The 26,283-nt window shown below is 38.9% G+C and overlaps 1 protein-coding gene across 1 annotated transcript; it reads left to right on the top strand.

The window, feature by feature from the left end:
- Positions 1-7: 7 nt before the first annotated feature.
- Positions 8-21,129, top strand: LOC113679357 (unhealthy ribosome biogenesis protein 2 homolog). Its single transcript, XM_089205601.1, has 33 exons — positions 8-129; positions 655-817; positions 1,436-1,556; positions 2,154-2,288; positions 2,523-2,657; positions 3,034-3,227; positions 3,765-3,915; positions 4,203-4,276; positions 4,543-4,696; positions 5,484-5,569; positions 6,286-6,454; positions 7,044-7,129; positions 7,349-7,706; positions 8,152-8,376; positions 9,159-9,314; positions 9,494-9,663; positions 9,957-10,088; positions 10,663-10,823; positions 11,218-11,426; positions 11,791-11,895; positions 12,257-12,430; positions 13,142-13,270; positions 13,984-14,112; positions 14,406-14,647; positions 15,077-15,212; positions 15,662-16,018; positions 16,172-16,297; positions 16,634-16,738; positions 17,607-17,787; positions 18,033-18,162; positions 18,805-18,847; positions 19,263-19,331; positions 19,652-21,129. The coding sequence occupies exons 1-33, from the start codon at positions 111-113 to the stop codon at positions 19,805-19,807; spliced, it is 4,980 nt and encodes a 1,659-aa protein (XP_089061727.1). The 5' UTR covers positions 8-110; the 3' UTR covers positions 19,808-21,129.
- The last annotated feature ends 5,154 nt before the right edge of the window (positions 21,130-26,283 follow it).

Here is a 26,283-nt window from a genome sequence, read left to right as displayed (position 1 = left end):
CCCCAGCTTTTTTGCGGCCGTAATAAAGATGGCGGATGGACTTGCGACTTGAAGGTTTGCATTTTTAAATCGATCTGATTGTCCTTAAGAACGAGATTCTCAACTTAAATATGAAGTCAAGCTTAAGAGGTAAATACTTATCGACCATTAGTCGTGTATGGTAAATTGAGAAAAGGTAATATTGAAAAACTGGGGGCAATGGAAGTGTTTATTGTTACCACGTGCACTCATCTGGTTCGCAGTGTTTGGAACGCTCAGAGGCTAATCTGCCATCGATTCTTCCCTTATCAATGCACATGTAGTTCTGACCCTCTGAAACCAAGAGATTTATCTGTGTTAGGTTGTTTTGATCTGAAATGCGCCAACAGCAAAGCGCATCGTGATCGTGAATCAGCTGATGCATAGCTCTAGTACATTTTTGCAGGTGTAAACTTCAAGGCTTCAAGGCTTCAAGGCTTATGAAGTTCACATTACCGTCCAAGTTTGACTACAAGTAGCCAATGATCAGCTTATGAGAAAAATGTGGATGCATTGAATTGGTAGATCACTGAGCTGTGATCATTGAAACATACCGCAAAAAAAAAAAAACTTGACATCTATAAATTTACTTTGATTTTAAGAATACCGCTTTTTTCCCTTTTTTTATTGACTCAGGGATTTATTCCAAGTTAAAGGACTCTGCAGTAGCATGGGATGAGAGGCTGTCATTAGCAAGGCATGCTTGGGACTCTAATGATTGTGTGATTCCAAATAAGCAGCAAGTTCTCTTTGACTGGATCATCCAAGAAATTACTCTTGGGTATAAGAAAGGAGCAAAGTAAGAACTTTGACAATCATGTACACATCAGCAAAATCAATTCAGAATAGACATAGAACTAGTGATATTTATTCAAAAGGAATGTCAGTAACCTGTCTGTTACAAGGGTCGTATAGGAGATTGCAGTCAACATATGTCGATCACGATGAGAAAAGAAATGGTGACCCTGGAATGGAATTCTCCTGGGTATCACGGTTATCAACTCAATCTGTGGTTGAGAAGTAATCATCAGTCATCAAAAAATATTAGACAAGAATTGTAAGATGTCTGACAAGAATTTCTTAACCCTATAACTCTCAGAAGTGATTAACATGTAACTTCTCCCTCAGATGTAATCCAGCAAATAGGAAATGAGAATACTTAAACTTATCAAGTAGAAGCTGTTATCTTGATCTAACACCATACTCTCACAACAAATTTACCAGGAAATGTGCAGCTGCAGGGTAGAAGAGAATTAACCTTCAGATCATGGCAGTTAACCCTTTCACTCCCAGATCACATTAGTAATTCTCCTAACTGTCTGACCTACAAATCTTATAATGTTTGTTCAGAGAATTAGTATCTCCAAATCGATATTTTCCTTTTTTCTCATGACTTGTTTGGTTGATAAAAAAATAGGTCTGTTGATCACGAGATTTTGAGTGGACTTTGGCTGCTGCTTCTTCATACTCTCCAGAGTCAAGAAGATCTTTATAGTCCAGGGAATCTGCCGATCACTCTAAAACCTCAATTTATACAGGTTTGTCTTGATTTGTTTGCATCAAAGATCTATCCATTATGATAATACTTAATTAAAATTCTTTACACCTCTAATTTAACTGTTACTAATTCACAATCTGTATCTAGAGGTGTACACACACTATTTTGAACTTTACACTGTAGTGTTAACATTAATTGACAATGGAAAAGCTATCATCATCCAGCTTCTTAAGGTGGAGCATACACAGGAATTTGCAATACTTGGTGTAAAACAAATACCTATAATTATATTAAAAAATGCATCCTATATATGTATCTGGCTGCCAAAGATTGTCAGTAATAGTTTGTAATAAATGCATTTTCCAATCATTAAGAAAATAAATTATTTTTTTTCTACAAATCCCATGTTGATAATGTCATTATTTGGGTCATCTATGAATTTTTCAAATATTTTTTGTGGCGTTTTCACTGCTATGCATGTTACTGGACAGGATGAGTAACAAACCATTTGGACTCCTTACATATATGGTATTTCTTTCTTGTAAAATGATACTGTATCAGTGTTTTTGCTCAATTGGTGATGATAGTTAACTCGTGAAAATATTATATTTCAAAATTGGTACCTTTTTCTTCTCAGGTATTTACAGATGCGTTCATGTTTAAAGATTCTGTACAAAATGGAGCATCAATCAGCACCCCTATCAGCTGTTGCTATGCCATCATGTCTACACCTCACCTCAGTGCATCTATGGTGGCCAAATTTGAAAGTTATGTAAGTAAACCTATTTTTCTGAGCCCATCTACAAAATTCCATGAAGTCTCTTGCTATATTAATCACTGGATTTCAAGTTATGTCCAGAAATTCATGCTGGCAATAATACAAATGGTGAAAATTCATCAGAATTGTCAATTCCATGAACATTCCCTTGGTTTGACAAAATTTCATCTTATCTACCATTTTTGTTCCTGGACTTCTATAATCTTACCGTGTAAATCTATATTTTAGGCATCCTTCCTTTCAGCCTTGGTGACCTTGTATCTCCAAATATGCAGTGAAAGATCAGAAGAGCTTCACTTACTCTTAGAGATTTGCTTACAAAAATATCTTTTGGTGCAGAGACAACAAGCAAATCAGCGAAAGGTAATGAACTATGACTTAGTTGGTTTATATAAAAATGCAGGTACAATATATGATTAGATAAGAAGACTCAAGGAGTGGGAGAATTCCTGAATGTTATGGACTGGGTCTCAGATCTGTTTGACTGTCTTAAAGTCTTTCCCTAAATTCTCCCCTGTTTTGATCAGACTGGATATAATTGTAAACTTGGAAAAAGTCCTCCATGTTTTCCACAGGAAAAAGAAACATATTTAAAGTTATTGTGGTGGTAAGACAAGAAGAAATTAGAGCTGTTCATAGTTGTACTCTGACTTTTGACTAAAATGGTTTTTTTTTTTTTTTTAATCTTTGAGATCTGTTCAAAGATCTGTCCTTTATAAAGTATTCTTCAATTCATTAGGTGTTCACGTCCATGTGCCACCAACTTCTTGAACCATTAATCAAACTGCGTCACATGTTGAAAGGCTTTTCTAAGATCTGTCAACCTATGGTGCTCTGCGGAGATCAACAACCTAAAGATAGTTGGCAAATTGGGAAAATGGAAAAGATCTCTTGCCTGTTGGAATTAGCAGTAACCAGATGCCTCTTTCAAAAGTATGCATATAATTGTGAATATTGGTTCCATGACTGAAAATCAGTAGGTCTGTGTGACATCTAGTTGCTTTGGTGGATGCTGAGGGAGGGTTTCTTCCCCTCAACCAATATACCTGTGGGTGTTTTAACCACTGCCCTTACACCAAAATTCTTGTCAGAATCACAAATTGTTTCACTAAACTGATTAATTTTTTTGGGTAACAAGTACATTTAAAGAATGTAGCTGTTACCCAAAAAAATTAGCAGGAGAAGCAGGAGATGCAGGCATAGGCTGGTCAAGCAGTAATTTTGGACATCCCCTGTAAAATTAAACCACCCCTGAATTTCAGATTATTAGCTTTCCTTATGTAAAGATATACAGTCACACAGACATGTGGATTAAAAGAGTGAGAGGCTTGCAATAACAGACTTAAAGACACTTGCAGACCTACAGATGTGCATACATACACAGTTACAGTCTTGTGGAATTATGTTGTCCTAGAGACTAGCAAACTTAAGAGATTTTTGTGCAAGCATCCTTAAAAATAATTATTGCAGAGATCACATGGCAGAGTATCCTCAGGCTTTCAGAGGCCAAGAGGAAAAACAAACTGAATCTGATGAACCTGCTAACAAGAAAGCAAGAATTTTTAGCTATCCCAAGCTTTTGTTTGAAAAGATGTGGGAGATGGTGGAATCACAAGCAACAGTATGTAGAATGAATGTTTCCTACAAAATAATGTTATGTTTAATAAAAGATGTTTTGATGTTATCACGTGAGGAGTAGAATCCCAGACTTTTGGGTTCATTGCTCCAATGCTTTATCACAGAGCTACTCCCTATGGTGGGATGAATATTAGAAAGGTGGTGAATTTTTGCTGAGCACTGCATGTGCGAGGAACCCGGTAATGACTTCAAGTTCAGTATATATGGACAATATTTTTCGGTTTGTTTGTTTATTTGCTTGTAATAACTTTGCCGTTTTACCTCAATTAGGCAGATGTTTGCACAAAAGAGGCAGCTTTGGATATTCTTCCTTTTTTATACAAAGAATTTATCAAATCAAATAGGTTGGTGCATGCACAGTCATAATTATTGATGTAGAACCCAGTCAACTCTCTACACCCAAGGTGGCATGAATATGCATATTCTCCTTATGGTTCTCTCAATATTTCCTATGGTTCTGAGAAGGAGAATTTGGTTTTTTACAGCCAGGAGCTTCTCTGGGCAAAGATCATTTCCTTTATTCTCATAACCTTAATGTTTGATTCAGCTGTAATAATGAAAGGAGAAACTAGATGCTGATCTTGGTGGTATGCCCTTGTTTACTTTCTAGAAAACCAAATTGTTCTACCTCTCCTGTGGAGTTTGCCTTTTTCACAGAAATGTGTCAGTTGCTTGGTGTGTTGAATGGAAACAACATAACCCCCAGCATGTTCACCTTACTTCATCAATTGCTGGAAAGCATCCTGCACTATGATATTTACCAGGTACATTCATGTACATTTTGTTGTTCAAAAAATAGATTCCATTCATGTAAAGAGAATAAGAGAGATGGTAAGTTTTGAGCTCGGTAAAGAAATAGAGAAAGATGTCTTTTCGTCTTGTCACGAGCGTAGGACAAACAACAAATTCTGAGTCCCCATGAGGAATTGAACCTCAGACCTGTGGATTCCACTCTCTGATGCCCTACCACTGAGCCATAACGATTCTATGATGAACAAGGACATTGTGAATGTCATTTTTTGTGGAGACTCAGAATCTTTTCTTTGTCCCATGTTTATGACAAGATGAAAACATCTTTCTCTGGACTCCATTTTGCCATGTGTCTGTTCAGTAATAGATGGCACATGACTTCAGAATATGGTAAGAACATCAATGACGCACAAGACGTCGGCAATAAAAAGCTATGGAATTATAATATTTGGTTTTATCTGTTTTTTTTTTCTTTCTCTCTTTCTCTCTCTTTTTTTCCCTCTCATTATCGCAATGTTGTCCCTTAAGCATGTTAGGTAAAGACATTTTCAAACTGGGTAAGCAATCCTTTCACCCATTTTTTTTTTCAAGAACTTCAAGCAATTGTATATAGTAATAAGAGGCTCTACAGGTGATAAATTTCACCATTTACTGCCTGAGAAGGAGAGCTCTGTAAACTTTCAGGATTGCGTCAGTCCAGGGAAGGCAGTAAAATAGTATCAAAAATAAATTTCCAAATAGAAATTACTCAGTAACATATAATAAGCTAAAGTTTTTGCCAATTTTTTTTTGTAATTCAAGGTATCAGATGACAACCAGAATGGCTTGGTACAATTCAACTCTTATGACAGTTTGGTCAAGATTATAATTAAGACAGAGGAACCAGGGTAGGTGTTGAGCTGTAAGTGCTGTAGCTGTGTAACTTCAAGATATGCTGTACTTGAATTGAAGTTTTAAAGATGAAAAGTGTGGAATCCAAAGGTCTGAGGTTCAATTCCTCATGGGGACTCAGAATTTTTTCTTTTTCTCCAACTCTTGACAGGAGTTAGAGACATCTTTCCCAACAAAAATGAATGTGAACAAATTTTAAGATGCTTTGATTGTTATGAATTTGATACCCAAAAAAAACTAGGTAATTGTGTATTTGAAAGGCAGTTAATTTCCTGATGTCTTAAAACTGTCACTATCAATTTGGTGCACCCTCGACACCAACATCAGTATGTATATTCTCCATACTGTTCTCCATACATTTCCTAAGGTGCTGACAAGGAGAATTTGTGTGGCAATCAAGAGCTTCTTTAGTTGGTGATCATTTCCTTTATTCTCATGACCCTAATGTGTGTTTCAGGGGTGATATTGTAAGGAGAAGTTAGATACCAGTCACTTTCTGGGGTTAAAAGGTTGAGCGAAAGAAATTGTTTTTTGTTTTTTTGCAGGAGAGAGATCATTTTGAGTTCACAATAAAGGCCTAATTCTTAAAATCGGAGGCATGGAATATTTCTAAAATAACTTGTTGCTGCCTGCTACTTTCTAATTTCCCGTTAATGTCAAGAAAATCTTGTTACCGTTACAAATACTCCTCTTTTTGTGTTGTTACTTGCAGCAAAGCTGTATTCCAGTGTCTTGACGTTCTGCTAAAACTGAATCACTCCTTGGTTGAGCCACACTTAGATGTTATTTGGAAAATGCTGTGGAGAACGGAATGCAGTGCTGGTGATGCACACAACTCTTTGATGAATTCTCTCATCTCCACGTATGTTAAACTGCGACAGGTACAGCACATACCCTGCACAGTTCACTTGTCTCTAACAGAAACCGTATTGAAGACTGGTTGATATTTTGGGAAACTGTATTTCTGAGCCATATCTTTTTAGTCCGCAAGTATTCCCTCGTAAGGAGCACTCCGAACCGAGTTTTTCTTCGCCCGTAGGAAAGTCCGGGGCCTTATTAACGATATAACTCCCAAAAGTGATTAACGTGTTACTTCTCCCTATAATACACATACGTTATCTAGCAAACAGGTAATGAGGATACTCAAACTTATCAGATAGAAGTTGTTATCTTGATCTAACACCAAACTCTCGCAACAAATTCACAAGGAAATGTGTAGCAGCCAGAGGGGAGAATTAATAATTATCTTGGGAGTTAAATGGTTAAGCGACGCGAGCCGGCGAGAGGCCTGCAAGGGGTCTAGCACTGATAATAAGGGCCAGGGCAGTCGCTCTCCAACTCGACTCAAATCTTCCCGCGGGCGGAGGAACGCGCGTGCCTGTAGCGCCAATAATGAAGTTCTGCTCGCACGCTTTATTATTTTGTTTGATATCTAGTGCAGTATCTCTTCCTTTTTGTTACAACTTACAGTTTGATAAACTTGTTTTGGCAATTCTGGATTCTTTGAGAAGTTTGAACCCTTCAAGTTCTGGATTAACGTCATTCTTCAACCAAAGGTTGGCAACAATTTGTTTTCATTTTTACTGGTATAGTATCGCTCGCGTGTATTACAACACCCCACACGCGTTTAGCTCGTAGAACACGTTTCGGGTATACGAGATCATATAAATGAGCCCGTAGTCATAACTAAAGGATTCCCGTGCTCAACGCCAGCATTCTTTCGTTCAGTTATTAATAGATTGATTGTTATAATCGATCCTCTGATTCTGTTTCAGATTTATCAAGGCTATCCAAGGTCTTCCCCTTGGCCAAATTACCACGATATGGAACATATTTTGTAATGAAATCGCTGAAAACTACCTTGGAAATTATATTTTGCAAGGATCAGAAGCAGCTCCAGGAAATGAACTGAATGCAAAGAAAAAATCCTCGCCACAGTTAGCCGTGTGGAAAAAATTGGAATATGTTTCAAGTATCTTCTGTATGTTTCTTCTCCACGTGAGTTTTGTGGGGATCGGGGAACATCGAAAGGGAAAAAGCTCTTTATCCGCAGTGGGAACATTGTTAAGTCGCACAGTACAGGAAGTGCTCGACCCCTTGGTAGAGTTGTCATCAAACGTTCTACATGACAGAGTGAGTGTAGAGTGAAAATCCTCTCATCACAAGCGCCTTGAGCGCAAGAAGCCCAAGCTCGAACAATAATCCTCCGTGAATATGTAAATATTTTTACGTTGCTCTATGGGCGAAATATAAGGATCTGTATACTTAAAATGGTTGCATTCTCAACCTAAAAATCTGAACTAGTTTTGAATAAAAAACAACTCACCTCGGTTAGGTGGTTGTTCCTTGGTTTCGTGTGAGTTTCCTGGGCTTATTTAAGGCAGTTTAGCTCGGTTTTAGTTCATATTCTTTGTCGGCTCTAATCACCGTGCGGAGGCTCCATGTGCGAGCTTGAGCTACCTTTGCGTTACGTTCCTTATGTGTGTATGTTACTTCACATTTCACACACTTTGCTACGACATAGTACCGAAATCCCAATAACTAAACTGATTTATTTGACTTTTCTTTTTGTCTCCAGGAAAAAGAATCGGCTTGTTTCTCTATTTTGTTGTTACAACGTGCCTTAGGAGATCTTGCTCTGTTCTTGGGAGATTTTAAAATTGCCAACTTAGACAATGAAACAACCAGATTACTACCATCAGTCGAGTGGATAGATGCGATGAATGATTTTGTTCCAGGAAAGCGGAACAAAGAAATTCTCGCCGTTCTCTCTAAAGACAAAGGAAGACTTCGTTATCTTATGGTTTGTAACAGATAATTTTATCTTAATTTATTGTTTGTGGCCATATTCAGTTCAAGGCGACATGTAAATGTTTATTCATGGACATACCAACATCCTATGTGAGATTTTTCCTTAAGCAATTAGAGAAGAACTTACCATAAAACTTGCTCAGCCAACTCCTTACTAAACCCCAACATCAGTGTGCTTATTTTCCATACTGTTTTCCATACATTTCCTATGGTGATGACAAGGAGAATTTGTTATAACAATGAGGAGCTTCTTGAATCGGTGATCATTTCCGTTATTCTCATGCCCTTTATATCTGATTCAGGGGTGATATTGTAAGGAGAAAGTAGACGTCAGTCACTCTTAGGGGGTGAAGGGTTAAGATTGTGCGCGAGACAAGAATACTTGGTAAAGCATAGTCAACTCGCCTAGCTCTGATAGCGTACCCCGATTATTGTGGAATTGAGGCAAACGTCTATGATTTCATGTACATCCTCGCAGCTAGCATCATTTGTAATGGACAATGATTTGGTAAAGTAAGTTCTTCAAGCGAGTGACTCGCATGGCAACATCAGCCTATCCTCCCAACCAAAGCGCTTGCGAGGAGGATTCCTACTCGATCCAGATATAATGCTGCCTGGGCACGTTACGCCTATACTTACATCAGATTTTTCTGACAGTTTATAGGCTGAGAGAGGATTGGAGAGGGGTGTAGTTGATAGTCTAGCTCGAAAGTTACCAGGCCACTATCTTTCCCACCTAGAGCATTTAGTAAATGTCTCTTTTCTGTTTCTTAGAGTGCTCTATGTATTCAGAGCATCAGATATGCATTACTCCACGAGAACAAAACAGCAAAGAAAAAGGGTGAAGGGAATGAGCTCAAGAGATTGGTGTCTAGTGTCTGCAGTTCCGTCAACGACACTCTTTGGTGTAGTGCATCTTGGGATAGACAAGTAGGTGAAAAAAAGGATTGTAAATGGTTTCTTTTTTAAAAATTATTTCTAGAATTTCAAGAATATCCCAGATCCTTCGAAGGAATATATGGGTGGTTGAACTTGGTTTATAGAGTAATTTCATAAAATATCTTATTTTATTTCTTCTTCATTTTTTTTTTTGTCTTTACGCAAAACAGGAGCGGTCAATCAGTCAAGAGAATGCCGTAGTTGCATTATGGGATTTGATCAGCAAACATGCTACGGTGATTCTTCCTCTGTGTACCGCTGACCTGCAATTACAGATTGCTCATTTGATCATTAGGACTATAACTCAGGAGACGCAAGATGCGCGACAAACACAACTGGGGTATGTTATGAAATGACCAGGAGAAATCTGTAGAACCAAACCATTTTCCCGATAACGGATCAGTCTCACTCTGACACGTCGGCACATTCGTCACAAGCGATGAAAAGCGATGAAAAGCACCACTTTGTTTTTGTAACAATCACAACACAATTGCAAGAGCCCCTAGGGCTCATGCATTTTTGTCTTTTCTTGTGCTTATTAAAACCAAATTGCACTCGAAATCATGTTATTACCTAGACTAACTATACTCATGTTCCTTCACTTCTTTATCAATTGATTTATTTTTCTTGTAGGTGTCTTACCATGCTTGATGTATCGATGGAATTGATTCAAAATGCGAGCTTTCACGAAATGCTTGCCATGCAGTCCAGGACAGTCTGTGCCCTTTGGGTTCGCCTCAGACATGCTATCGATGCTGGTGAATGGTAAGTATTCATTAACTAGCTTATCGGCTTTTGATGTCTCAGAGGGCACTAGAAACACTTTGTTGATCATCCTCGTTCATCAAAATAAATTTAACTGCCTTGAAGTCAAGTTTCGAAATCTCGACGTTTTAGCGTTAATGCTATCCCTTGAAGCTTCGCCTGTACATAACTAAAACGGATTCACTCGTTTAGGAACTAGAGTTACTTTTTACTTGCTTAGTATGGGATGTCTCCCTCTATCTGTAAGAACAGCACACACGAGGAGCCTGCGAGGGGACATGCCTCCCACCTTCGCGTGCACGTTTTCATCTTGCGCACATCTGTGTGGTTTCAAAGGGCTAACCCAAAAATGATTCTTACTTGGTGACTTTGTTCGCACAGTGGATGGACAGTCGGGGGTTTTGGGAAGAATTCGCGCAATTAAGACCAATACTTATGTAGCTTTTTCTTATCACTGAAAAGTAATATCAGCGACTACTTAAAATATCTTGTGGTATTCTTATACTGGATAAGTTTCGCCATTACAAATTATTAATCACAAAGACATCGTTTGAGTCGTTTGACTTTTCTCCAGTAGTGCTAATAGTCTAGAAGAGAGACTGATGAAAGCTCTATCCAGTATTGCAACGTTAGCCGCCTCAGACGATGGAATTTTGACAGAAACGTGTGATGATGATAGCGCCAATAATGACGAACAAGAAGAAAGTATTGAGGATTCAGAGGGCGAACAAATTGGTAATTAAAAGTGTCTGCTGATCGATACGAGGTTACTTCTCTCCCTGCCTCCTCCCTCCCCCCCTTTGTCTTCTAATCTACTCTTTCATTACATTCAGCGCTCCGAGCTGTGACCTTTAAGGTCATTCTGGCGAGTAGAAAGGTTGACAACTAAGTTTACTATGAGACTCGTCAATTTGGTGACCTGTATGTGTCGGTCATGTGGAAAGGTTTTATTGTAGTGTTTATAGTCTAAAATAAAAGGGAGATTAACATTTGTATATGATATTATGTCAATGACGCAAATGTCTTTTTTCTATTTTTCTTTTTTTCGCATTCTTTCTATTTCTTCTTCTCCATTCTAGCCATTGAAGCCCGTAAACTGTATTTACTATTCTTTTCATTGCCTTTGTAGCGGAGGAAAGTTCCGACGACGATAAAGACGAGAATGAAGATAGCAGAGCAAACGAAACGCGTGAGAGTGACAAACCACGAGTGGATAACTTGCAACCCTTCCATTCTCTCTGTTTTGACATAACTAAGATATCCAGTAGTGTTTTATCTGCTGAAGTGCACAGTACCAACTGGTCGGCATCAGCTGAAAAGATCAAGCAATATATAAGGGTATGGCTGAAAACTCCACGCGTGAAATAGTAAACGGCGACATAATAGCGGCGGAGTGAAAAAGCGAGAGAGGTTTACTACGGGTCACGTTCTCCCTCGTTTTTCCACCACTGCTTCTATCGCGCTGTGTACCATCATACTTCGTTTTTCCAACTGAACGCCTGGTGCAGGCTAGAACTCTGGGTTTGATATGTGTAGAGTGTGCTCATTTGTCTTTCTTTGAAGTGAGTCTTGTCACGCAACACGTGGCGTGATCAGGCCCAACGACGGCTGCTTTGTCGGCAATGGAGGGAGCCGTATTCTACGTTTTTTCCCGGTGAATCTCTTTTAGTGACAACGAAATATACTTTTTTGTGTGTTTCAGGTTCTGGGTTTCCTTCCTCTTGATTGGCTGTGTAATGAGAACCATGTTCGCTGTTTGATTGGCCTGTTTACTTGTGACGTGCTTCTGGGTTCTAATGTTTTCCAGGTGAGGACAGTAATTTCGCGGTGTGATTGGTCAGGAAAATTTAATTCATCCTCTTAACTAATCAGAAGCAAAACAAACAAACAAACAAAAAAACGCGACTCAGTCATCCGCTTTTTCCCGCGCTTAAGGCTGCTTACGTATAATTAGTTCGAGTTCTCATTGGTTCCTTATAGCGTTGACCTTTATCCTGATTGGCTCGATTTCGTTCCCAGGGGGCGGGAAGAGAGACCCTGATAGATCGAGGTAGCTGATTTGTTGGTTTGATTAGCGTTGTTTTAATTTATGACACCTAACGAAAAGCGTTTCATCATAAAAGCGAGCGCTTTTCCATTTCTGATTTGACCTTTGTAAAATTTTCTAGGATTGCTCTCCTGACACGTTGAAGCCTCTCTCACTAAGCCGCCATCTCCTTAGTGTTCTATTCGATGGCAGCGTCACAAGACGAAAGTTTGTAGCGCACCATGTGCTCGACTTGGATTCGCTACACTCTTGGCTGGTTGGTTCGGCTACCAGACTATGGCGACAGAAATGCACGGTGAGAATGCCAATTCATGATTATATCTGCGAATTACATAGTATTACGTACTGCAAATTATTTCCGTATCTTGGAGTAGTTGGGATCGCTTTATAGACCTTCGTAATTTTCATGTACTAGATGACATTTGATTCCAGTTCTTTTTAAATTAATTTCTTGAAACGATGACATCAGTCAATTTGAATCATTTTAGTATCAATATAGATGTCTCTTTCAATATTTTGTAGTGTGCAGGCAAAGTCTCCCTCGGGATGTAGGTTATTGCCCAATTTAAGTAGCTTTTAAAGCAGATTTCTGTCATGTTTGCGCAAGTTGTTCGATGTCGATTTGTCTTTACCGAGGTAGTTTTTAATAACCAGAGCACTCGTTTTAATTTTTATTAGGCTTAACAACACTTAAATGCAGGAGCATTGATTGGACACCCTGTGTATTGCCCTTTGCACCGTAACATCAGTATGTATATTCTCCATACTGTTTTCTATACATTCCCTGAGGTGCTGACAAGGAGAATTTGTTTAACAGTCAAGAGCTTCCCTTATCGATCATTTCCTTTATTCTAGTGACCCTGGTGTATGATTCAGGAGCGGTATTAAAAGGATAATCTAGATGCTGGTCAGTTCTTGGAGTGAACGCGTTAACTATTCATCGCTATGAGTATTCGATATTTCAATTAAGGTTTTTGCACTTTACTTCTTGTGTGTTCCCCGACAGAATCCAGCTACTGTGACTGCTATGAACCTCATGGTAAGGCAAACCAGAGATCTTTTCTTCTCTACATTCAAGTATCTCCTCAGAGCTCCCTTCCAAACAGTCAACGCAGTTCAGAAGACTACAGAAACGGTAACGATCATATATGTTTTAGCCTTGTGATACTCTTTAAAGGTGGTGGTTTCAGTGAATCACACAGGCACACTTGGAAAGCAGGAATAGAACCTGTAACCTTGTGAGTGCTTATTCGGATGGGAATGTAATGGGATATTTACGGCCCCAGTAGGGAAGGGGTATGCTTCCCTTCTTTGGCTTGAAAGATTTGTGTTACCAAATACGGTGCGGTTTTTCGATGTTTTGGTGTAAAATTTTACCACGTAGCCTCTTGGATAGCGTAAACATTGGGGCCTGAAGTCTTGAACTGGGGGAGAATTTTAGCAGTGGGCGATCTATATCTTAAATAATAACTCTTTTTTCTTAAAATTGTAATTCTAAATATTCTCCCTGGATGTGGTAGACGTGGGTCCACGAAATCAACACGCTGCTATCCGAAGCAGTTTTTTAATTTGAACAGGGTAACGAAATCGAAAGTTTTTTTGCCCTAAATAGGGTCAGGTTAGAGAATGGCCTGGTAAGCAAACCCTCTCTAAAACTTTCCGTGATGAAACCTCTTCCCCCCGCCACTCCCAAACGGAACTCGTTGAAGCTGGGTTACACTCATTTATGTATGCCTTTGTCAACTCTATTTCCCAAACTTTGGCTGTTCTCGGTATGGTCACGAGGATCATAATTTGATGTTTAATTGTTTGTTTATTTATTTATTTTACTTTTTACAAACTTTCCAGTTAACAGATGAATTACAGGCTTTCTCAGCAGAAGTGCGGGATGCGTCAGTAGACTCTTTGGAAAAATCCCTCACCTCTTATCATGTAGTTTCAGTCGTTGTAGAGGGAATTTTGGCGCTGTGTAAAGAAGTGAGTGTATTATTTCTTTCTGCCTCCGATGTTTTACGCCCAATCTCTTACCAGGTTTGGGAAAAACGAAGACACCAAGCTTTTTCCCGCGCTTTGCGCAGCATGCTCAATTTTTCTTTAAGTTCTGATTGGCTCCTCGAGATGTTCCCTTTGCTCTGATTGGCCCTGTGTAACGTAAATCCACTCTTTCGAATAAACCCGAAGCTTGCAATAGGATGAGTATTTTTGTACCTGGGTAAGTTGGTCGACCTTAAAAAAAAACGTAAGTAAACACAATTATCTTTCTTTCTCAGGTTGTTAACAGCAAGATAACCTCAAACAAGATGATCAGGATTTCGTCCGACGTGGTGATAAAACTTGGCCCAGTTCTACTTGAGCTACTGAGAGGAATTGTCCAAAAGTTACGGTGGAAGCCGAGAAATAAGCACCCAGATGCTCAGAAAAGCACTTTATCTGATTTTTTCTTTCAATGGCCCGACTATATTGACTCTTTCACTTCCTTGCTTCATATTTACTCCGTTTCCGAACAGTCCAGGTAAATATATATGACGACTTTTTCCCTTTTAACTCCCAGATGTGCATGTATATATGGTCATTCACTTAAACGGTGGTGAGAAAATACATGTGTATCAGGAAATTGACGCAATTGATAGACAAACAAAATGTAGATGTCTTAGAAGAAAGCTGGAATTTAATGAACCGTATCTTGAATGAGCCGGAGGATTTATTCGCTGTCGCACATGCAATGCCCTTTTTTGTCAGTATTTTTTCCATATATCATGGCAAATGAATTGATGCGTTGTCCTGAGATACTAAAAGCCCGGTCGTGAAAATCCTGCCGTTTTTTTTCAAAACCTGCGTGTATTGGTCAGAAAATAATTTGTAATTTCATTATTTCGCCGTTCATTTTAAGCTTACCTTAGTTATGTACGTAAACTACCTTTGTCGTTAATTCCGCTTTCAGAAAATTGATTCGTGTAAATGAAGCTTTCAAGCAGTGTAAATGGCAAGAGGTATTTGACGTCATGTTGGCGGCAGTCGTGCATAATGTTTTCGAGACGGACCAGATGGAGTCAGCACTTCCAGCGAATGGGCACAAGGTACACTTCACGATGTCGTGAGACGAACAATTTGGATCAATTCGCTTGGCCTATGGGGGATTCGCCCTATTACAAGTTTGCCCCCCCCCCCCCCCCCCCCCAACAGTTCGCCCTCATTACAGTGAACGTACCACATCAAATGGGGCGAAACTTCCAGATTCTGCTTGTTCAGAAGAAAACGATTATCTCTCTCTGGGTCTTTAGTGTTTCGCCATTGAGTACGAGAGTTATTCCTTTTTATTTTCTCTTGTTTTCCTGCGCGCTTGTACCAGAAGGTACATGCACAACTTGGGAAGCACCCTCAAAAGGATCAGGTCCCAGACAAATTGCTACTTGTGAACGCTACATGAGAGTACACAAAACTACATTACGATAATTGTGGTCATATCGTTTCGTTAATTGTAACTATGAATGGTTTCGAGGATTACATACTATCACTTTCCTTTCAGGATCGAATCGTGCGTGCCTGTCTGCGTTTCCTCAGAGTGGTGTGTATATCCTGTGTAGCGTTACATTTACCGGTAGATTTTCGCGTTCGACTTCTGGCTTCGACGCTCTATTTTTTGAGGAAGCTGGAACAAAATAAGAAAAATTGTACTGAAGATAGTAAAAAAGATGACCGCCTTCGTGATAGGAAGAGCGGCCTCCATCAGAGTGAAAAGATAGAACAGTCTACAAGAGGGCAAGGCAGATTTTCTGATAGTGAAAGCATTACAGAGGAGGGGTATCTTCTGACTGTGTCACTGCTCGAAGGATGTGATCCTGGTCTTCTTCCAGAACTACTCGAAGGATTAGGAGACGGAATTGTGAGTAAACTGCCTTCGTCTATGAGCTATGACAGTGAGTCAATCTTTTGCTTTTTAACATTAAACACTTTAGGTTGAAGAACCTTGCCAACTTCACCGTTTCATGGACAACTTAAAGTCACAGCTGGATTTTCTTTCCTCTTTTTTTATCAGACTATAAAGAACATTGGTAATGCTTGTTTTGAACGACTTACTGTTGTTCTCCGCGTTTGGCTTCGTCTGTTGAGTGGACGATTTACCAAAGACAGAAGAAAAGAACTTCGCCCAATACTACCTAAGGTTTGTCTGACTCACCTTTGATCAATGACAAGCATTGTATACACCGTCCGCTGTATGAAAAAACACTTTCTTAGTTTCTTAGGCCTACTGATTACATAAAACCATGTATCGACCCACTATGTTTTTTTTCCGGGCTTGACTATTGGCTAAGGAAAAAACATTTCGCGCATAAAAAAAATATTAAATAAACGAACAAAGTAAATTTAAATAAATTCTCTAAATGGTTCGATTTTTCTGTTAAATCTACGCCCCTGCGCTTATTTTTAAGTTTAAAAACGTAGTCAGTGGAAACCAGCGTCGATTATTGCCTTTATGTATCTCATTTTTCTTTACCAGATTTTACAGGCAGTACAGTCTGTATTACAAGAAGTAAAACGTGAAAGTCTCATGGTTGTCAATCTGGCTACTGAGGTCATGGAAAAAATTATCTCCCTTGGAAAGGTTTGTACACTGTTTGTCGAAGTACAGTGTTGTTTGTTCATGCTTCAAGTTTTTTTTTTTCTCGCAATTGCTTAAAAATACAGTTCACTTTAGACGATTATTTCTTCGCTTGATTCAAATGTGATTCAGTCTACTTCAGTTGTAGTTAGGACAGTGAAAAATATTGCGAGGAGCCAATGGGAACTGCCTTTAGTGCAGGCGATCAGGTTATATAATTGGCTCAACGCTTACGTCTGATTGCATATGAGTGCATCTACTGATTGTATATGATTGCATTTGATTGCATCTGGCCCCAGTTGTTCGAAGATCGGATAACGCTATCCACTGGATAAATCTCTACCCGGTGGATAACGCTGTACGCTTTGCTAGTACTAATCCGCTGGATAGCGATTTATCCGTTGGATAGCGTTATCCGCCCTTTATGCACCTGGATCCTGATTGAAGCGTGGGTTTCTAGAACAATCTCATACCGCGGTAACGTAAAACCACGGTGATGTTGTATTAGGGTGTTTTTTGAACTGAGTCAGTCAAGAGTCAGTCCGAACAAAGGCAATTACCAGTGGCGAAAACTCAAAATAAAAACGGGTAAACTCCCTAATGCGTAGGAAAACACAGGTGGCTAAGACGCGATCAGTTTAAATTTGTCATTGGTTTGGTTTAGGAGGTGTTGCGAGTTCTCTCGACTAATCAGAGCGTAACATATTGAAAACAACGAAATGGCAGACTATATTCAGCACTGAACGGAAAATTATTTTAAGAGACGCAGTTTTTTGTACTTTTTTTTTCCAAATTAAAGGGGCAAATAGCTAGCGATTTCTACTCATTTTTTTATTTAATGATCAACCGATATTTTCATTCTGAATTTCAGGGGATGGTTCTTCCTCATAACGCAGTCCTTGTCCTGCACAGTGGTTTCATCAAGCTTGTAGCTAATGACAAGAGTTTCCCACGACTGTTCGAGTCCCAGTACTCTTTACTGAGTACTTTGCTCTTTCAACACCCGGAAGCAGTCTATGGAGCTGTGCACGTGTTCATCACGTGTGTTCGGAGTATCCTTTGACCGCGTGATTGTTTGAACTTCGCATTTGAAATGGGTGGTTAGAGAAAGAAAGGGAAGAGAGAGGAAGTACACGGGGGGGGGGGGGGGAGGGGAGGAAGGAAACTGGAGGAGTACGGGAGGAAAGGGGGGAGGGGATCATATCTACCCAGGGAGGACAGGTTCTTAGTCACGTATCGTGCGCATGGTTACGTTCTAAGAATTTTGATATCGCATGAAGCCTTAACTTGTTCTTAGATCTTTTACTGAGTTTGATACAAGGATGTGATGTTCAAAATGACGCTGCTGTGGAAAGAAATGTTGATAAAACGTCAGCGGAACGACTGAAACCGACTGAACTAGTGCAAAGCGCACAGAAGATGGCAAGGTGCGTTATTTAATTTTGTCAGCAGATGGAGCGCCTTAGGTGCCGTAAAACATAAACCAAAGTAATAATAACGGCCAATTAGGAGAAGGGAAAATACCCCGAAGGGCCAATCAGGACTCAAAGGAAAAACAAGCAAACTGTCTAAAGCGCGATTTTTCTGGACCAATCACAGTGCAAAGTAAAGCCGAGCTAATCCAATCTCGGTTTACTTTTGACACTCGATTGAAAATTGCTTTGAAACTGCCAGAGCTTAATAATCATCAGTTTGGATAGGTGAGCAAAATATCGCGGTTTGTCATTGATTGATCTGCGAGTCTAACAAAGCACAATAATTTCCGATGACTGAGTTCAGTATTCTTACTAGTTTTCCTTTTCGTAATGATTCTTCCAGAATCACTCTCTGATAGCCTAGCGAAGCGATCTGCAGTTTTTTAGGAAAGAGCGTGACCACAGTAACGCATGTGCACCAAAACACAGTTCTGTCGGTATTTCCCATAAGAGATCTTTATTTGTAAGCAGTTCTTTGCGACTCAAATTATTTAATCAACCATCGCACAGGTTAAAACGATCAGACAATTTCCCGAGCATCTTTCTTCCGCATATGTTAAGGCCTTGAATTGCTTTTTCATTTTTTTTTTTTAGATTATATCAAGAGATATCTACGCATAAAATCGCCTTTTCCAAGGTATGATTATATTTTGTGTGATTGTTCCATCTTTTTTTTCTGCTTAACACTTAACACCCGGCATCGGTGTTTATATTCTCCACACTGTTTTCGTAACATTTCCTCTGGTTCCAAAAAAGAGAATTTGTTTGACGCTCAGGAGCTTCCTAAATTGATGATCACTTCCTTTATTCTAAAAACCCTTGCATTTGTTTCAAGGGTGGTAATGTGAGGAGAAATTAAAAGCCAGTCACTCCTAGTGGTTATAAGGTTAATGACGCCAGGTTAAGACAGATAGTAAGTAAAACAAGTAAACTAACATCATGATCATAGTTTATGTTCGAAGCTCCCTGACCGTGCACAATTTTAACAGATGACTCTAAGGGCAAATGAAAATTTCTCGCATTTCCTGACTTGCTGGTATTTTCCTTTATAGTATTCTCCGTATATGATCGCTGACTACATTCATGGCGTTCAAACTGTTGCTATTCCATCGGTTATCAGGGTAAGATAAACAGTGAGAGCTGTTGGGTAAAATTGTTTGTTGATAGAAGGTATTGAGCAGATCAGGAGTCACCAGAATCGGTTGAAAAGGGAAAGAACTGGTCAGAACTTTCTGCTCTCTGTCTGCTGTTCTTTTTTTTGCAGTTCTTTGTTTGTTTGAATAGAAAATAATGTTATATTTCGATATGTTTATTCATTTATTCAGGGTTAGAGCAAAATCAATCGAAGGGAGAGATAAATGTTTCCGTTTGCATTAGCAGTAAGCTTGTTACTTAATCTCACTAGCCTTTTCAGTACGCCTTTTTTTCCCTCTCTTAACAGGATGCTCTCACTTCTGGTGTTTACTGCTTGTTCGAATTGTGTGGTGAGCATGAACTGTCGCTGTTACACGCTGTCCTGGAGAAAGGATCGCGGGAGCTTTTCCATTCCTTGCACGCGGACTACACCAAATATCACAAGTTCAAAGGCAAAGTTTGATCTTGACGAGGAGTGAAATAAAGCGCATGCAGAAGCATATATAAAGTACTGATAAAGAAAAGGATGATAGCAACCACAGTAGTATATTTTTTTTCAAATAAAGCTTACGAAAGCGAGGAGGCACTTTAATGCTATTTTGCCCTCAAGTTAGCATAATCTGGCATTTAACGAAGTAGGAAATGTTTTTATGGTTCTGTTACGGTGCACAAGGTGTAATGTTTTCTGCTTACTTCAAGAAATATTTGTTTTCCAATGTAATAGCAATTTACTTGCAGAGACTGGAAGGCAAATGAAACAAAGTAAATAGCTGATTAGGGAGACAGCGTCAGAAGATTTTGAGTCGTTTTTAATGTCACAGAGAATTGACTTACCTATTTGAAAATAAATTCTTCACTTAATCATACCCACTCACTCGTCGAGGGAAGGTGGATCGGCAGATGTAGGTCAGGCGTATCCCTTTTCAACCTTACAGATCGCTTTCATATTCACTCTTCACACTGTTCTTTTTAAATCTTCCTAAAGTACTAACATGAAGAATTTGTTTCACGTTCTTAAATTGGTCAAGTACGATACTGTGAGGAGAAATTAGACGCTAGACTTGGGGGCCATAGGGTTACGTCTGATCTCCCGCTCCATCTACTTCGTGTTTTTTTTTCTTTTTCCTGTTCGATCAATTCCGTCAATTCTCCTTCACTAATTTTTCCTATTGCAGATAGAACACTGAATAACGACGTAGTTCATTGCATTGAAATGTAAACCAATTGGCCGTCAGCTAAATAATCTCGGGCATCTTAGCGTTACATAGCGGCGTGAAAGTGAAAGTTCATAAACTCTTATTTTTTCATACCAAGCTACAAATATTTTGGTACTGAATAATCGAAATATAGCCCTATACATCTAAGATTTCCTCAGCTATACGAGACGCCCTTTCAATCGTTAAATCCCTTAAAAAGAGTTATTTTTCAAAAATGTAAATAATTACGTCAGCAAAGATTCCTCCTTGTTAAATATGCTATCAGGTTGTAGTAGCGCGCGAAGCGAGTGCGAAAATGCGCCTGCCCATCCCCAGTGAATTCAAGAGAGCAAAAGACAAATGAAAAACTTTCATTCTTTATTTCAACAACATTATCAAGACGATGATAGAGTTTTATTTCATTAAAGCGTAGCAAATTTACTTAAATAAGTTCAGATCTTCAGGTTACTCTTCTGATAATCATCCGCTGACTTCTTAGCTCGTCTGTCTACAGATCTACTACCTTTTCTCTTGTATCCTAATTTTCTATTTGTAAATCGAATGAAATAAACTTTCAGCACCCAAAAAATCAAACACAGTACTTGTCCGAAAACGCATTCGATTTTATTATTTTAAAACCAAGTTTGCTTACATGGTCTTCGTCTTTTAATTATTTATTTTGAATATTATCTGACTATTTTACAAACAAATGGAAAAAAATTACTTCTGTACCGAATTAACTCAACACCCCACTCTTTGTAAGACTTGAATTTCACATTAAATCATGCTTGTCAGTTAGTTCAGAACGAAGCCTCCAAATAAAGTCAGCCGATCTCAGCTGCCAAAGTACAATATAGAGCAATGTAAGGAACATTCAGAACTCTTCATGCATCGGCTTGCTGGCTTAGTGGCAATTATATATGTTAGCATTAGAAAGTACAGCTGTTAGAGCTAAGAGTTCAAAATGTTCCAAGTGCCAATTTCCTTACCGCAGTATAATTTAATTTTTAAAAAGGAATTGGTAAAAAAAATTACAGATCGATTTATAATAAATTTGAAATTCAAGTCTTGTATTTATGCTACTTTTTCGTTGTCCTTGAATTGCTTTTCTCTCCGTGAATTAAAAAAAATAATCTAATTTCCTCCATGGACGTAAATAGTAAATAGTTAGACTTCACAACTTGTATTGTTACCGAGCTTTCACGCGGATAGTGCGAAATTCACTCTGACCTTTTTTCTTAAAATAACCTTTATATGTATAGTACTTCTGAGTCATTTTAAAATAGCATTCTGAGTGGAAAAAAAAGCAAAATGTTTTTTCAAAAAGTGTGAAGATAAGATGAGATTGAACTTTAGAGAGATCACGAAACTTGACAACATTTTGCGCGCTCGATTTCGCAAAACTGTAAATTTAACTGGTTCTAACATCTGCAATTCTGTTTGAATGTAAGAGAAAATACGATAAATAACAAACAAGTGGTATCGGAAATTGCTTGCTTGATTGAGGACCGGGCCGAAAAAACGAGTCCTAGGCCATTGGGTAGATCAATAAGTGCTCTCCTTCTGCCAAATCAACTACATAAACTAGAAGTTCCCTTTTTTAAATGTTGTTCAAAGGCAGGTTTCAGGAGATCTGAAGGAGGAGGCAAGCATGAGCCTTTGAAAAGTAAACTACTGAAGGTATTACATTAACATGATCTCATGGCAGAGGGAACAAAATTTAAATTTGTAATAGACGAGCAAGGGATATGAGCACATTAAATCATAATCATGAACTTTACAAATAGTTTTTATGAAGATGGAGGGATAATGGTGAAAACCATGACGACATTAACAAGAACTTAAATGGAAAAAAAAAAAAAGAAAACATAAGAAAAGAACGTCAGAGAGATGGATTAATATGGCAGAAACTGGATGGAACAGAGGGTGATGATCACATATATATGACCTCATAAATGAGAACTTAATCTTACCTGTGAAAAAAACAAACATGATATGGATGGATTGATGTGGCAGATTACGAGCAATTACATTTCTACCCAGAGCTGAACTTGATAGCTTAGGTAGCTGTTTGATTCAATTCATCCGAAAATTGAAAACGAATAAAGTTTTTTCGTTTTGGCAGTGCAAGAAATTAAGCTTCAAAAAACGCTTAAAAAATTTCCCTTAATGCGTAATAGGAATGAAACCAATGACTGAAATGATTACTAGGAAAAAGGACCGTGAAAGAGGTAGCACTCTACAATTTTCTCTCTCTCCGTAAGAATCCACGATGCAAAAACTCACTAAACACGAAAAAAATTTAGAAAGAATTTCAAATATTAGGTTATCATGTCAAATTCACACGCTATTGTAGATCAGCTGTAGGGTCTCGACCAGACAGAGTTTTCATCGGAAGTTTGATGTATTACATGTCTTACTAACTATAGATTGTCACTTGGGTCATTGTCTTTGTTGTGTTGTCCGACGACTCCATACGTGGAAGCTTGACAATTAACCAAACTAGGTCCAGTCCTCTTTCACATTATGACAGTTCGACACTTCCAAGTCGGTCTTCAATTGAGGGCTGAAAAATGACGACAAATCGATGCAATATTATCGACAACACCTCTGAAACTCGCCTTAACCTTTCTTTTAATTTCTAGTTACCCAGAAATGTAATCAATACCTGTGTTTACGCTGCGTCTTGGTCATGGATTGTCCTTTCAGTAGAAGCAGAGCATGTTTAGCGATCATCTCGTAAAGCACTCCATTCCAGGTCTACTGACATTCAGCGTTATTAAAGTCGACCAAATTTTCCCGTACACATGTGCTTCGGTCTCTTGGTGTCTTCATAGCGATGGAGTTGCGAGACAAACCTGGAAAACTTCTTTGACAGCACCTAAATCTATTGCGATATAACTGCATGCTAGTGATAATTCAATAAATGTCATAATTCCTATTAATTATGTAATAATCTGATATTTATTCAAGTTATGAACTTGGGGTTATCAATCAAGCTTACCATTGTTATCAGATTTTTATTGTTTGGTTTATACTTTTTACTTGTTATGCTATCATTTGTATTTAGTAGGAATTACTTTTTATCATTTATTTGAGCCATATATGTATTTGTTTAATGTTTATGTTTATACATTTCTGTTTAACTGATGGATTCATAAATTCAAACAAACAGAAAGAAATACCTCACCGAGCAGGAAGTAAGTGGACACTCACTGAACGGGACTGGACTGGACTGCTTAGAGAGGACATCGCAGAATGAATCGCTGCGCGAGATGGTGCACTGGCGTGACTGGATTGAACAAGACTAAGCTGCATCAAACTGAACTGTACTGGATTGGCCTCTACTAGAGTAGACTGTGCTTAGCTGGACTGCGCTGGATTGTTATTCACTAGTGTGGACTGGACTTGCCTTGGACTGAACTGCTACGGTTCCCCTGGACTGGACTGCCGAAGTGAAGACAGTTTTGTAAGAGGGTGCTGCATAAGTCTTGATTGAATTCAAATGGACAGCAAAGTTGCCAACAGATGGACACTAGATTCATTTGATTTATCTCACTGGACTGGTGGACGTCACCGCAAAGGACAGGTTGAATCGGACTGGACCATACCAGATTCGGCGATAAATATATTTTTTCTTTTATTGGACCAGACTGTTGAGCTCTTTTTGGACTGAGTTGCCCTGTAAGTAGTCGGTATACACTCGACAGGACTGCTCTCGACTGGATTTTAGACTGATCTGCAGCCGGAGTAGTTTTCACTGAAGGGTACAGCATATGACTGGGACTTGACTGGAATACACTGCAATTGTCTCTGCTGAAAATGCTCTTAAGCTGAGGAAGTCAACTGAATCACGTAGTACTTTTTAACTGGAGCTAAGATGCAAATATAATTCAACGTATTAAACAAATTTGAATCGTCTAAATTGTCCCAATTCTCTCCTGCAGATTCATGCAACATGTCAGCATTTCACCTATTTTGAACAAAAATTCTTCGCGTTCATAGTCTTTCACCTACCTGCAAAACGATCTTGTTAATTGTGGTTATTTACTTCATCATACCTGTCTTACCTCTTTCAGCTAGCGTGCGTTCTTTCTTTCTGCATCCAGCGAAATATTTATATTTTCTCTTTGAGAAAAATTTCATTCAGTGGGTGTGATTCTATGGTGCTATGATAGCTTGTTACTTACCTGCAAAGCGATCATGTTAAACTGAACTATGCATGTTATAGTTACAACGTACCCACCTTACCTCTCTCGGTAAATGCGCGTTCTTTTTCTGCGATACATCAGCAGTTTCTCTATATAGGACAACAATGTGTTTAGTACGTGTTAATCGTAATGACTACGATAGCTTTTTCCTTACCTACCAAATCATTACGTTGTAATTATGCATGTGATGATTATAACATAATGACTTGGCAGGTAAGAAATAAGCTATCGTAATCATTACTTAGTCGTCACACGTAATTATGCATATGATAATTACAACATACCTACCTTACCTCTCTTAAGCTGCGCGTTCTCCCTTCCGGTTTCTTGCGACATATTAGCATTCTCCTTTCTTTTGGGCAACAATTAATTAAGAGCATGTTCATTTTACGTGAAAGTGATAGCTTTTTACTTACCTGCGAAATAATTATGACTTACCTCTCGTAGCAAACCGGACGCTCTCTCTTCCTTCGTCTTGTGACATATCTTGACATTCTGCTTTCTAGAACAAGAACCACCATAAAATGTGTTAACATTATAGCGCTGTTAACGCTTTCCACTTACCTGCTGAACCACGCTATGTCCCCGAAAATAGACATATTTTAAACACGCGAGTCCCCGAAAATGGACATATTTTAAACACGCGAGTCCCCGAAAATGGACATATTTTGAATACGCGAGTCCCCGAAAATGGACTGAAGAGCTCGAAAGCTTGTGTACGGGCGCTCGTGGAAGTCAGTACTTGCACCCCCGAAAATGGGCGCCCCTACAGCTAACATGCACAGGGGCACATGGCCGCCTTAACAAGGTTAGCCCGTCGAAAACAAAGGCCCCGAAATAGGCACGTTATCAGCATCCGAAAATATGGTAGTATGACGTTCCTGTAATCAAAATTTTATTAGTAAGACCTAAAGCTAGCCACTAAAAATGTTAAAGAAAAGACGCAGACACAAGTTTTTTGTTTTTTATTAGAAAGAGCAGCTTTACATCGTTATGCTTGCGAGTAGCGCAGTGTGAGCCCCCGAAAATGGGCTTAACGAGGTTCTTGTGACCAAAATCGCATTTACTTGATCATTGTAAGTAATTATGTTACCTTACTTATACTTAAATAAAATCAACACTCAGACACGCATGTTTCATTTATTTCATTTTTGATACAACATTACATCAAGAAATAATATATGCACTAAATTACTTCACAGAGCCTATCAGAAGGGACGCGCACCCAACAAGAAAAATTTGGCGTCCAAGGAAACTCGGAGTGTTCCGTGTCAGTAAATGTCGACACCCCGATTTGAACACTCGGAAAATCCCAGACGGTGCTTTTATTTCTTCGGTGGCTTGCTCACGACTGACAGTCGCCACCAAGCCTTCATATTCCGAGCCGAAAAAAGAAAAAAATTCCGAAAAGCCGAAGAAAAGCCGAAGTGAAGTTTGAATCGTAAGTCGAGCCGAAATCCGGAAGCAGAGTACAACGTTGTACACTAAAATACGGCACCGTTTAAATTGTAATCACGCATACCCAATAATTT

Source organism: Pocillopora damicornis, chromosome 4 (genome assembly GCF_964200805.1).
Source record: "Pocillopora damicornis chromosome 4, jaPocDami1.2, whole genome shotgun sequence".
Lineage (NCBI taxonomy): Eukaryota > Metazoa > Cnidaria > Anthozoa > Scleractinia > Pocilloporidae > Pocillopora > Pocillopora damicornis.
Note: the sequence above shows the minus strand (reverse complement) of the source record. Positions and strands in the feature narration are given on the sequence as shown.

Coding starts and splice junctions, on each gene's coding strand:
- LOC113679357 (XM_089205601.1), top strand. Junction 4,697..5,483: donor TGCACTATGATATTTACCAG/GTACATTCATGT, acceptor TTGTAATTCAAG/GTATCAGATGACAACCAGAA. Junction 14,113..14,405: donor TTTTGGCGCTGTGTAAAGAA/GTGAGTGTATTA, acceptor TTTCTTTCTCAG/GTTGTTAACAGCAAGATAAC.